Genomic DNA, 13167 nt, shown 5'->3' on the forward strand with positions numbered 1-13167 from the left:
GGTGGGGGTTAGAGGCAGGACGGGGTAGAGAGGGAAACAGAAACAGAGGAGTTCAGTCTCCCCCCTCCCCACCAATGTCTGTGGGGAACTGCAGGCTCCTCTCCCCACAGAATCTCCCGGTGCCTCAATCTGTGGGAGTGTGAATGACTGCCTGTAACCCGGCCCGAGGAAATGACCGCCAGAGCACGGTCTGATCCCAGAAAATACAACCGGGGACCCAGGCAGCTGTGTCCGAGGGCCTCCACCCAAAGCCTGTGGTCACACCCTGTCCTCTCCCTCTCTGACACTGGGTGGGGTAGGGGGGTCACACCCTGTCCTCTCCCCCTTTGGGAATGGGGTGGGGTAGTGGGTCACACACTATCCTCTCTCCCTCTGGGACCGGGTGGGGTAGTGGGTCACACACTATCCTCTCTCCCTCTGGGACCGGGTGGGGTAGTGGGTCACACGCTGTCCTCTCCCCTGCTGGGACAGGGTGGGGTAGTGGGTCACACACTGTCCCCTCCCCCTCTGGGACCGGGTGGGGTAGTGGGTCACACACTGTCCCCTCCCCCTCTGGGACCGGGTGGGGTAGTGGGTCACATGCTGTCCCCTCCCCCTCTGGGACCGAGTGGGGTAGGGGGTCACACACTGTCCTCTCCCCCCGGTCTGTCCGTTCCCATTGAAGGAGCCTCACTCACCAATATCGCGCTGTCTGCCAGTTGCCGACACCTCACGTACCACTGACTCTTCAGGAGGGGCTCCACCACGTCTCTTGACCGGCTGTGGGGAAACAAGACCATCAGCGGAGTGGGAGGGAGAGGGGGAGAATGAGGGGTGGGGGAGTATCAAAGTGTTGGTAGAGAGAGGGCTGCGGTGTGAGAAGGACTCGGGAGGGGATGTGGGTGAAAGAGTCAATTTTGCAGAAGCCCCAACACCATCAATTCACCACCCCCCTGGGGAGTGGGGACTCCACCGGACCCAGGAGCACCCCCCCGCCCCCGAGCCTCTCACCTGCAGAGCCGCAGGACCATGGGGTGGTCCTGGGATCCCCGGAACAGGCCTCGCTCCGACAGCGCCGTCACTACCTGCTGACGGGCATCAAACCTCTTCACACCCTGGGGGGGTGGGGGGGGGAAAGGTAAGAGCTTTGGTACACAAGGCAGCTCATGCCCTCATCCCCGGCTTTCTTCCCTCACCCCACCCTCACCTCCCACGTCCTCAGCACCTCCCCTCCTGATTCCTGCCTCATGTTCCACTTCCCGTTCAGCCTCACTCCCCTACCTTCCCACCCACCCTCACCCCCTGCACCCCCCGCCCCAGGCCATACCTTCAGCCAGCCATCGCTCTGGGCCACCATGGTGCCGTCCTGCTGAATGACGGTGAGAAGGGGGAGCTGGTGCCGGGCGGCCAGCTGGTGGTCAGTGTGGTCGTGGGCCGGAGTCACCTTCACCGCACCTGCAGAGTGGCCAGGTCGGGGACAGCCGTCACTCGGGGGGGGGCCGAGGGGTGTCGGTGGTGGAGGGGTTACTCGCGGTTGAGCGGTCAGCGGTGGAGGGGGCGAGGGGTCCGCCGGGGGGAGGGGGCGAGGGGTCCGCGGTGGAGAGGGCGAGTGGTCCGCGGGGGGGAGGGTGCGAGGGGTCCGCGGGGGGGAGGGTGCGAGGAGTCCGCGGGGGGGAGGGTGCGAGGGGTCCGCGGGGGGGAGGGTGCGGGGGGTCCGCGGGGGGGAGGGTGCGAGGGGTCCATGGGGGGAGGGGGTGAGCGGCGGGGGAGGGGGCGAGGGGTTAGCGAGGGAGGGTGGTGAGCGGTCACGCGGGGGAGGGGGCGAGGGGTCCGTGGGGAGGGGGCGAGGGGTCCATGGGGGGAGGGGGGAGCGGTCACGTGGGGGAGGGAGCGAGTGGTCCGTGGGGGAGGGAGCGAGTGGTCAGCGAGGGAGGGTGGCGAGCGGTCACGCGGGGGAGGGGGTGAGCGGTTAGCGAGGGAGGGGGCGAAGGGTCCATGGGGGGAGGGGGCGAAGGGTCCATGGGGGGAGGGGGCGAGGGGTCCATGGGGGGAGGGGGCGAGCGGTCAGCGAGGGAGGGGGTGAACGGTCACGCGACAAGCACATCAAGTAAATTTTACTATCAGAGAACAGACATGTCACCACAGACAACCCTGCGATCCATCACCCTGCATCGTGTGCAGAACAATAACTACAACAGGATCAGTGAAAGATCAACCAGCGTGCAGACTGTGCAAATGCAAATACAAATGTCAATAACAAGAGTCTTTAAAGTGGGATTATTGGTTGTGGGAACATCTCAATGGATAGGCGAGTGAGTGTAATTATCCCCTCTGGTTCAACAGCCTGATGGTTGAAGGTAATAACTGTTCCTGAACCTGGCGGCGAGGGTCCCGAGGCTCCTCTACCTCCTTCCTGATGGCCGCAGTGAGAAAAGAGCTTGGCCTGGGTGGTGGGGGTCAATGATGACGGACGCTGCTTTTCTACGACAGTGTTTCATGTAGGTGTGCTCAGTGCTGGGGAGAGCTTTACCTGTGATGTACTGGGCCAAATCCACTACTACCTTCTGTAGGGTTTTCCATTCAAAGGCTTTCGTGTTTGCAGGCTGTGACGCAGCCAGTCAATACACTCTCCACTACACATCTATAGAAGCTTGTCAAAGTTACGGATGTCGTGCTGAAATAGAGGTGCTGTCGTGCTTTCTTCACAATTGCATTCACATGCTGGGCCTGGGTCAGAACCTCTGAAATAGTAACACGATGGAATTCAAAGTTGCTGACCCCCTCCACCTCTGATCCTCCGATGATTACGGGCTGACGGACCTCCGGTTTCCCTCTCATGGAGTCTACAATGACACAGTGAGGGGTTGTTGTAACGACACCACTCAGCCAAATCTTCAATCTCCTTCCTTTACGTTGAATCATCACCCCCTTTGATCTGGCAAACAACGGCAGTGTCATCAGCAAACTTAAACATGGCACTGGAGCTGTGCCCAGCCTCCCCATATAAAGCAAGTAGAGCAGGGGCTCACCCGTGCTGAAGGAGGTTGTGGAGGGGACGTTGTTGCCAATCGAAACCGACTGGGGTCTGCAGTGATTCAATTGCACAGGGAGGTACTGAGGCTGAGGTCTTGCAGCTTATTGATTACTTCTGAGGGGATGATGGTATTGAATGCTGAGCTGTAGTCGATAAAGAGCATCCAAATGTGTGCATCTTTGCTGTCCAGCTGTTCCACAATTGAGTGATGGCATCTGCTGTGGGCCTGCTGCTCTCGTAGGTAAATCGGAGAGGATCCAAGCCGCCTTTCGGGCAGGAGCTGATGTGTTTCATCACCAACCTGTCTGAACACGTCAGCACTGTGTATGGAAGTGTGACAGGGCGACAGCCCGTCAGGCAGGCCACCACACTCAGCTGAACGGTCAGCAGGGGGCTGGGGGGCTGGGGAGCGGGGAGCGGGGAGCGGGCGTGTTACCTCTGTCGTACAACAGCTCAACCAGTGGGAGGGAATTGGAGGACGTGCGTTACCTGTGCCAAATGCCGGGTCGACCAGTGGGTCGGCGATGATGGGCAGCAGCCGGTCGGTGAACGGGTGCCGGACGCACTTCCCCTGGAGGTGCTGGGGTGGGGGGAACAGGATCAGTATCTGTGTTCAGGATGCAGCGACCACCCTCCCCCTCCCCTGCCCCCCACACCCCACTCCCCTATCCTCCTGACCCACCCTCCCCCTCCCGTCCCCCACACCCCACTCTCCCATCCTTCAGACGCACCTCCCCCTCCCCTATCTCCCACACCCCCATCCTCCTGACCCACCTCCCCTCCCACACCCCACTCCCCCACCCTCCTGACCCACCTCCCCTCCCCCACACCCCACACCCCCATCCTCCTGACCCACCTCCCCCTCCCCTATCCCCCACACCCCACTCCCCTATCCTCCTGACCCACCCTCCCTCTCCCCTGTCCCCCACTTCCCTATCCTCCTGACCCACCCTCCCTCTCCCCTGTCCCCCACACCCCACTCCCCTATCCTCCTGACCCACCCTCCCCCTCCCCATCCCCCACTTCCCTATCCTCCTGACCCACCCTCCCCCTCCCCTGTCCCCCACACCCCACTCCCCCATCCTCCAGACCCACCTCCCCCTCCCCTATCCCCCACACCCCACTCCCCCATCCTCCAGACCCACCTCTCCTCCCCTATCCCCCACACCCCACTCCCCCATCCTCCTGACCCACCCTCCCCCTCCCCTGTCCACCACACCCCATCCTCCTGACCCACCCTCCTCCTCCCCTGTCCCCCACACCCCACTCTCCTATCCTCCTGACCCACCCTCCCCCTCCCCTGTCCCCCACACCCCACTCCCCCATCCTCCTGACCCACCCTCCCCCTCCCCGTCCCCCACACCCCACCCCCCCATCCTCCAGACCCACCTCCCCCTCCCCTATCCCCCGCACCCCCATCCTCCTGACCCACCTCCCATCCCCCACACCCCCATCCTCCTGACCCACCTCCCCTCCCATCCCCCACTTCCCCATCCTCCTGACCCACCATCCCCTGCCCCCACACCCCACACCCCCATCCTCCTGACCCACCTCCCTTCCCCTATCTCCTACACCCCATCCTCCTGACCCACCTCCCATCCCCCACACCCCACTCCCCCATCCTCCTGACCCACCTCCCCCTCCCCTATCTCCTACACCCCATCCTCCTGACCCACCTCCCTCTCCCTCACTCACCCCTTCGTATCCCTCGCCCTCCTGTGTTCCCTTCCATTCCCTCGCACTGGTGACAACTCTCCCTCACTTCTCCCCCCCCCCCGACTCACAGTGTACCGCTGGTCGTCAGGGTGAACCGCCACAGCAACATCCCCCAGCATGGTCTCCGGTCGCGTGGTTGCCACGACGATCTCCTCCCCTGCAGCGAGAGAGGGGGAGCGTCAGCTGGGGAGGGGATTGCAAGGTGGGGGGGTGGAACAGAGAGGAGTGGGGGAGATGCAAGAAGGTTGCAGGAGGGCCAAGGGTTGGGTGTGAAAGGAGGGAGAGGAGGGAGGGAGGAAGAGGAGGGAGGTAGGGAGGAAGAGGAGGGAGGGAGGGAGGAAGAGGGAATGATTAGCTGTCCCCATCTCTGGACCCGTGCCCAAGTTGGGCAGTGTGAGAGCCTTATCCAGGGTGGTGTGGGCACCACGTATGCCAGGGTGCCTACAGAGACCCCCAGAATCAATGGTCCTCTCTCCCATCGCTCTACTCAGTGCCAGAAAGGGAGAACGCAGAGTGCGACCCACCATCCCCTGGGAGCCAACTCAATCAGCAATCAGGGTCGGCCCAACTTCCCCGGGACTGTGTGTGGACACCCCGCCCTGCAAAGCCCTCCTCTCTCACCACTGTCCTGGGTCTGGTAGGCAAAGTTCAGCAGCTCTCCAAAGACCACCTGCTCCTGGTATCCAGGCACCGAGATGGGAGTGCGTCCACGCAGGGGCTGGCTCTCCACCTGCGAAAGGTTAAGTGGGGCCAGAGGTCAGGATCCGGAGTGGAGGGAGGTGAGAGTTCAAGATACAGAACGGGGGGGGGGGGGGGGGCGGTTTAGACACAGAATAGAAGAGTCAGTATGTAGAACTGAGGGGAACAGAGGTCAGGATCCCAAATGGAGTTCAGGGATCAGGATGTACAGTGGGAAGTCAGGGGTTAGGATGCAGAGCAACGGGGTCAGTGGTCAAGTTCCCAAGTGAGGGTCAGGAGACGGGGTCCGTTCAGGAGACAGAAGAGAAGACGGGGTCCGTTCCCGAGACAGAGGAGAAGACGAGGTCCGTTCCTGAGACAGAGGAGAAGATGGGGTCCGTTCCCGAGACAGAGGAGAAGACGGGGTCCGTTCAGGAGATAGATGAGAAGATGTGGTCCATTCAGGAGACAGGATCCGTTCCCGAGACAGACGAGGAGACGGGATCCGTTCAGGAGACAGAAGAGAAGACGGGGTCCGTTCAGGAGACAGAAGAGAAGACGGGGTCCGTTCAGGAGACAGAAGAGAAGACGGGGTCCGTTCCCGAGACAGAAGAGAAGACGGGGTCCGTTCCCGAGACAGAAGAGAAGACGGGGTCCGTTCCCGAGACAGAAGAGAAGACGGGGTCCGTTCCCGAGACAGAGGAGAAGATGGGGTCCGTTCCCGAGACAGAGGAGAAGACGGGGTCCGTTCAGGAGATAGATGAGAAGATGTGGTCCATTCAGGAGACAGGATCCGTTCCCGAGACAGACGAGGAGACGGGATCCGTTCAGGAGACAGAAGAGAAGACGGGGTCCGTTCAGGAGACAGAAGAGAAGACGGGGTCCGTTCCCGAGACAGAGGAGAAGACGGGGTCCGTTCCCGAGACAGAGGAGAAGACGGGGTCTGTTCCCGAGACAGAGGAGAAGACGGGGTCCATTCAGGAGATAGATGAGAAGATGTGGTCCATTCTCGAGTTCATTCTAGTGGGGTAGAAACTGCCCTTGAAGCTGGTGGTACTGATCCTCAGACCTTTATCTCTCTCCAAATGGGAGAAGGGAGAAGAGAGAATGACTGAGGTGGGTGAGGTGTTTGATTATGCTGGCTGCTTTCTCGAGGAAGCAGGAGGTGTAGTCAGAGCCCATTAGGGTCTATTTTCTGTGCTTTAGTGTTCCATGACATGACTGAACTTTGAACTGAACTTCCCCCCTCAGCTTTATGACTAATACAAGGGGGAAAGTTTTTAAAATGATGTCCAAGTGGTTGTTGTGATGTGTCTAGTGTGCTCGTGTAGTCACTTCTCCGTGGATTGTCACCTTGTCGTGGTGGAGAAGCTTGTGTGGTCCTGTGATCCTGAGAGTGATGCCGTCTGGAGCTATGCTCCTGGTAGGGTCACCCATGGCGGTAAGGTCGAGGGTGAGGTCCCTGACAAAGAACAATCCAACCAAGACCTCAACAGTGGAACAGGCGGACGAAGTTACTTTGAACTCAACGGCTGTGAAGGCGGATGAAGACTGCAACAAATCCATCAGCTCCAATCGTCGTGGTTTCCATGCCATTGGAATCAGTTGGGTGATTTGTGAAGTATCGTGTGCCTCTTGGAGTGCAACATCAAGTACACGTTAAACAAATACACGCACAGGCGTCTTCACTCTGTGGACCACTTCTTCAGAACGAAGACCATCATCCTCGACCTCGAGGGACAGCCACGGCGACGAGGACGAGTGTCGTGGGTAGTGCTTGTCATTCCGCCGCTGACTAGCAGTCGTGAGAAAAGGAGAGCTGAATGTGTAAGTCTCTCCCTGCCAGTACATAGTCTCTCCAACAACAAGCCTCATGTAGTGCCTCCTCCCTAACGACACACTGAAACTGTTCTCAGACTCACGCTGAACTACAGAGGATGGGGAGGAGGCCTGACTCCTGCACACGGGCCTATCAATGTGTGGGCACGCCCCGGTGCTCGTGAACCAGATCCCCTAGCTGTGGGTACCTAGCCCCACTGCCTTGTGGCTGGCCTTGGGAGAGATGAGGGCTACTGGAGTAAACCCAGACAGCAAATCCAGAGTGGAGACCCTAAGTTGGCTGAACATCCTTCTGGCAGCTCCTGCAGCCAAGCTGGTGCCAAACGTATTGCTTCATAAGCTTTCCTTTGGACTCCACCGGTGAGGCCGAGAGAGGGATCTTGACCACTGGGCATCTCAGGATCTCCATACCTTCCAGCCAGGCTTGTAATGATGATGATCACCCATTGTCCTTCGAGACAGCCAACCACCACCCATCTTAATGTGACTGATTAAAAGTACAGGGAAGTTCAGAGACAAGTTCCTTACACAGAGTGCTAAGAGTGTGGAACATCCTGCCAGGGGTGCTGGTAGAGACAGATCCATTAGGGGCAGTTAAGAAACTTATAAAAAGACACATGAATGATCAGAATGGAGGGCTATCTGGCAGGGAAGGGTTAGATTGATCTTAGAGTAGGTTAACAGTTTGACACAACATCAGGAACTGAAGGGCATTTACAATGTTCTATGTACAATGCATAGCAAACTTTTCAACCTGAGGGAAAACGATTCTGGTTTTCTTTAACTCCGGGAGACTTTAGTAAGGAGATTTCGGCCGTCAATCCCTTGGTGGGAGTGGGAGCGGTACCTACCTCGATGTCAGATATGGCAGAGTTGAGGGCGCACGACCAATTGACCAGACCCTGCCCGCGGTACACCAAGCCTGCCTCATGCAGACGGACAAATGCCTCCGTCACGGCCTCGCAGTAACCCTGTGGGGGGATGAGGGGTGGGGAGATGCAGAGAGAGGTGAGACTCTGGGTGGGAAGAAGGGTGAAAGTGTCTGACGAGAGCTGGGGAGAAAGAGGACGAGACATGATCAGCCCTCAGGGCCAATATCGCCTGTGCTGTACAGAGTCCCAAATTCAACTACATCCCTCGTGCCTGCGCGGGATCCATACCCCTCCACCCCCTGCACGGGCTTTATTTGTTACACTTACATCGAAATGCACGGTACAGTGAAATGTGTCGACAACCATCACAGTCCAAGGATGAGCTGGGAGCAGCCCACAAGGGCTGCCACATCTCCGGTGCCAACATACCGAGCACAGCCACAACTTGCGAACCCGTACGTCTTTGGCATGTGGGAGGAAACCAGAGCCCCTGGAGGAAATCCATGAGGCTTAAGAGGGGAACACACAAAATCCTTATAAATAGCACTGGGAACTGAACCCTAATGACTGGCACTGTAAAACATTACACCTCTTCAACACCACTGTTTCCACCACCACCAGGCACCCATCACCCTGTGTAAAATACTTTCCCCTCTCACCCATGTCCTCCGGTACGACATAACTACCCTACTAAGAAGAGTCTGACTGCCCGATCTATGTCCTCCATAATCTTATAAACGTCTGTCAGCTCCGAAGCTCTAGGGAGAAGATCTCTAGGCACTCATCCTCCTCAGCCTGTAACCTCAGCACCACCTTCTCACCCACTTGATCAAGGCGGGTGTCTGCTCTACAAGTTTTCAAGTGCTTGGCTCCCTCTGCTCTTTGAGGAGCACTCAAGTCCCCCTCCCCGAGAGGAAGGATTCATCACGTGTCTGTCACCCCCGGCTCTACGCTCGGCGTGGGGGTACGTCACCACTCACCGGGTCCATGGTGAAGCAGGCCCGGTCCCAGTCCAGCGAGGAGCCCAGGCGACGCAGCTGATGGTAGATCTCCTCGCCCTTCCTGCCGACAACACCCAGAGATTAGGGAGGGCCGGGGATGCAGGTAAGGGCGGGCTGGGGGTGGAGGAGAGCGAGGGATGGGGAGAAGTGGAGGGGCAGTGGAGTGGGGCTGGGATAGGGAAAGGGAAGGAGATGAGGGTAGGGGAGGGGATGAGGGTAGGGGAGAGGATGAGGGTAGGGGATGATGGGAGTGGGAGGGGATGAGGGGAGGGGAGGGATGAGGGGAGGGATGAGGGGAGGGATGAGGGGAGGGGAGGGGATGACGGGAGTGGGAGGGCTGACTTGTTGAGGGGACCCCACAAACCAGGGGAAAGGTTCCTGGGGGAATGTCACAACATCCCAGATGGGGTTGACACCTCTGGAATTCTGTCTCCCAACTGCTCCTGCCCCCATCCCGATACCCACTGCACCAGACTGGGATAGTGAGGGGGGCCACTCCCTCCAGACCAGGGCAGCTAGAGGTCCCACCAAATCAGGACTGACAGGAGGACGCACCCCCTCTGTACCAGCAGTGTGAGAGGGAAACGGCAACCTCTTCGGACCGGGACAGTGAGGGATCCCGACCCCTCCGGACCTGGACAGTGAGGGACCCCGACCCCCACCCACTCCGGTTCGGGACAGTGAGGGATCCCACACCCACCGGACCGGGACAGTGAGGGATCCCACACCCTCCGGACGGAGACAGTGAGGGACCTCGACCCCAACCCCCTCCGGACCGGGACAGTGAGGGGATCCCACCCCCTCCGGTTCGGGACAGTGAGGGATCCCACACCCTCCAGACCGGGACAGTGAGGGATCCCACATCCTCCGGACTGAGACAGTGAGGGACCCCGACCCCAACCCCCTCCGGACCAGGACAGTGAGAGGATCCCACCCCCTCCGGACCAGGACAGTGAGAGGATCCCACCCCCTCCGGACCAGGACAGTGAGGGACCCCACACCCTCCGGACCGGGACAGTGAGGGACCCCCCCCTCCAACCCCCGCGTTTCGAACTGTGGAACCGAAACTCACTGCTCCTTCCATCGCCACGCCTCCTGCAGGAACTCGTGGCGGGACAGGTCCCAGCGGCTAATTCCACGCTCACGCTGCAGGATCTTCTCCAGCACCACCTGACGGGGGAGGGAGGACAGTCAGGACAGGCTTGTGGAGCTGCGTCTGGCCATTCAGTCCATTGAGTCTGGTCTGCCCGCCACCTGATCTGGCTGTTGTTTTTCCTCGACACCATTCTCTCAGTAACCTTTAACCCCCCTCCTTACAAATGAAACACTCTCCAAACTCTGCTTTCAATTCCCAGTGAGTTGGCCTCCAGAGATTCACCTCTCTATAGCTGAAGGAAAATCCCTTCATCCTGTGCGTAGGACCTCGGATATTCTACTCTCCGACAAGGAAACACACACAAAATGCTGGAGGAACTCAGCAGGCCAGGCTGCATCTATGGAAAAAGAATAAACAGCCAATATTTCGGGCCGAGACCCCTCAGCTGGACCGGAATGGAAGGTGAGAAGTCAGAGTAAGAAGGTGGGGGGGGGGGGCGGGGAGTACAAGGTACAGGTGGCAGGTGAAACTGGGAGAGGCGAGGGGTGAAGTAAAGAGCTGGGAAGTCAGATGGTGAAAGAGATACAGGGCTGCAGATGGAGAGATCTGACAGAAGACCATCGAAGGGAAGGGGGAGCAGCACCAGAGGGAGGTACTGGGCAGGTAAGGAGATAAGGTGAGAGAGGGGAATGGTAAAAGAGGTGGTGGTGGGGAGGGGGGTGGCATTACGGACGTTTGAGAATGGATGTTCGTATCATCAGGTTGGAAGCAACCCAGGCAGAATATAAGATGTTGCTTCTCCAACCCGAGTGTGGCCTCATTGCGACAGTAGAGGAGGCCGTGGACTGAGATTTGGAATGGGAACGGGAGTAGAATTGAAAGGGGTGGCCACTGGGAGATCCGCTTTTTGTGGGGTCAGGGTTGGGACTTCCCTTATCATTTTCGTAAATGGTTCGGCGGTGAACGTGCACAGCACAGTAAAGCAGAGCCAGTGGACAGCCTTCCTCCTGACGGACCCAGGATAGGTCCTCGGAGACGATGCTGCTGATCCCTCAGTGAGGATTGGTGCGTGTTCTCCCCACCCCGTCCACAGTCAGTCCCCCCGTCTTGCTACTGGCAAAAGGATTGTCAGGTGAAACATTTTGGACATTCAAACCAGTGAATGGCGGGGCACTGATGAGTGCTGTTGGAACAGAGACGCCCGGGAGGACAAGTGACACGAGTAGACGGGGGCGGGGGGGGTGAAGGTTTAGCACACCAGCCTTCATCAGTCAGCGTGTCGACTTTAGGGGAAGGATATTATGTTGCAGATATGCTAGTGACTGATCACCCTGTTAGAGCAAAGACGGAGAGGGTGGGGAAGAGATTTACCAGGACGCTTCTGGACTAAACGGCCTGACTCTTAGGTATAGGGTGGCCAGACTGGATCTTTATTCACCAGACCTCACAGAAGTTCAGACAACCAGAAAGGGTGGACAGGGTGGACAGTCATAGTCTTTTCTCCAGGGTTGTCGAGTCCAAAACTAGAAGACACTGATACAAGATAAGGGGGCGGAAAACAGTACGGAAACAAATCCTCCAGCCCATGATGTGTGTGCTAAACACAGCTGCAAATGAAACCAAATGCCCGTTGTGAAGAAAGGGCATTTCTGTTGATGCTGCCTGAGCCGCCAAGTTCCACCAGCATTTCGTGCACTGCTCTAAGTTTCCAGCAAGTGCAGAATCTCTTGTGCTTCAAAATCCCTTCTGCCCGCACATGCTGATATCCCTCCATTCCCCACAGCTTTCACGACCGACAGAGGCAAACACCACAAGCACAACAGCATCCACCACCCTGGTGCCGAGGCAGGGTCAGACCCAGTCACAGGGAGAGCTGAAGGGTTAGGATGCCTGACACTGCCCCCCCATATCCACCAAGCAAGAGGCTGAGCCGGGGACACAGAGGCGAACTACAACTCACCTGTGTGGCAATTCCAGCATGGTCGCAGCCCGGGAGCCAGAGCACCTTGCGGCCCCGCATTCGCTGCCTGCAAGGTAAAAGGTCACGACCTGTGAACTCTCTCCAGGTCACAGAGCGCAGAGCAGAGTGAGAGCAGCCAACCGGTTGGAAAACTGCACTTGCAAATAGTGCAGAATGCAGCACAGGAGCTCCACAGTGTTATGTAGAGTGGTTTGCAAAGGTACTGTACCCCAGTGTTAGACAGAGAGAGACATCCCCACAGGTACTGTAACCCAGTGTTATACAGTGAGCTGTTCCCCCAGTGTTATGGAGAAAACTATCTGAACAGGTACTGTACCCCAGTGTTATACAGTGAGCTGTTCCCCCGGTGTTATACAGAAAGCAATCTGAACAGTACTATACCCCAGTGTTATGGAGAAAACAATCTGAACAGGTACTATACCCTGGTGTTATGAAGCATCTGACTCGCCCGTGTTCCCAGGTATCAGGTCGTTGTATTAACACAGTGATACCCAGGTACAGCCTGTTACCTGTCTATTGTACATCAGAGCGGACACTCACCATCGGACCACAGCGTCTTCGATGGCCACGGTCAGCGCGTGACCCAGGTGCAGGGAGCCGGTGACGTTGGGCGGTGGAATACACAGGGCAAAGGTGGTCTCCTCTTGCTGAGACAGGCGGGCCTGTGGACAGAGTCGGACACAGTCGTTCTCTCTGAGCTCAAAGCCCTGAGCCCCTGGGTCCACAACATGGACCTCCCCTCCCTCTCACCCCTCCCCACACGCACCTGATACTCGGGCTTGAAGAAGCCTTGTTGCTCCCACCAGGGGTACCAGGCGGCCTCCACGTACTGCGGGCTGTAGGAGTCAGGCAAGGGGGACCGAGGTGTCTGCAACAGGGAGACAGTGTTAGGGGACACCAGGGTTCCACCAAGCTCAGTCGGTGGGAGCATCCTACAGTGTCAGAGCTGAACAACACAGAAGCTGGCCTTT

General features: G+C 58.3%; 1 protein-coding gene across 1 annotated transcript in view; it reads right to left on the minus strand.

The window, feature by feature from the left end:
- The window catches only part of vars2 (valyl-tRNA synthetase 2, mitochondrial), a 29805-nt gene that overhangs the window by 11017 nt on the left and 5621 nt on the right, over positions 1 to 13167 (minus strand). Inside the window, exons 3-14 of the mRNA XM_072259154.1 lie at positions 12963 to 13064; positions 12737 to 12858; positions 12176 to 12242; positions 10192 to 10289; positions 9099 to 9180; positions 8098 to 8217; positions 5351 to 5459; positions 4798 to 4886; positions 3503 to 3593; positions 1307 to 1434; positions 991 to 1094; positions 678 to 759 (exon numbers count right to left, since the gene is read on the minus strand). Coding sequence (XP_072115255.1) covers positions 678 to 759; positions 991 to 1094; positions 1307 to 1434; positions 3503 to 3593; positions 4798 to 4886; positions 5351 to 5459; positions 8098 to 8217; positions 9099 to 9180; positions 10192 to 10289; positions 12176 to 12242; positions 12737 to 12858; positions 12963 to 13064 — 1194 coding nt within the window. The remainder of the gene's footprint in view (positions 1 to 677; positions 760 to 990; positions 1095 to 1306; positions 1435 to 3502; positions 3594 to 4797; positions 4887 to 5350; positions 5460 to 8097; positions 8218 to 9098; positions 9181 to 10191; positions 10290 to 12175; positions 12243 to 12736; positions 12859 to 12962; positions 13065 to 13167) is intronic.

The sequence above is a fragment of the Mobula birostris genome, chromosome 5 (genome assembly GCF_030028105.1).
Source record: "Mobula birostris isolate sMobBir1 chromosome 5, sMobBir1.hap1, whole genome shotgun sequence".
In the NCBI taxonomy this organism is placed as follows: Eukaryota; Metazoa; Chordata; class Chondrichthyes; order Myliobatiformes; family Myliobatidae; genus Mobula; species Mobula birostris.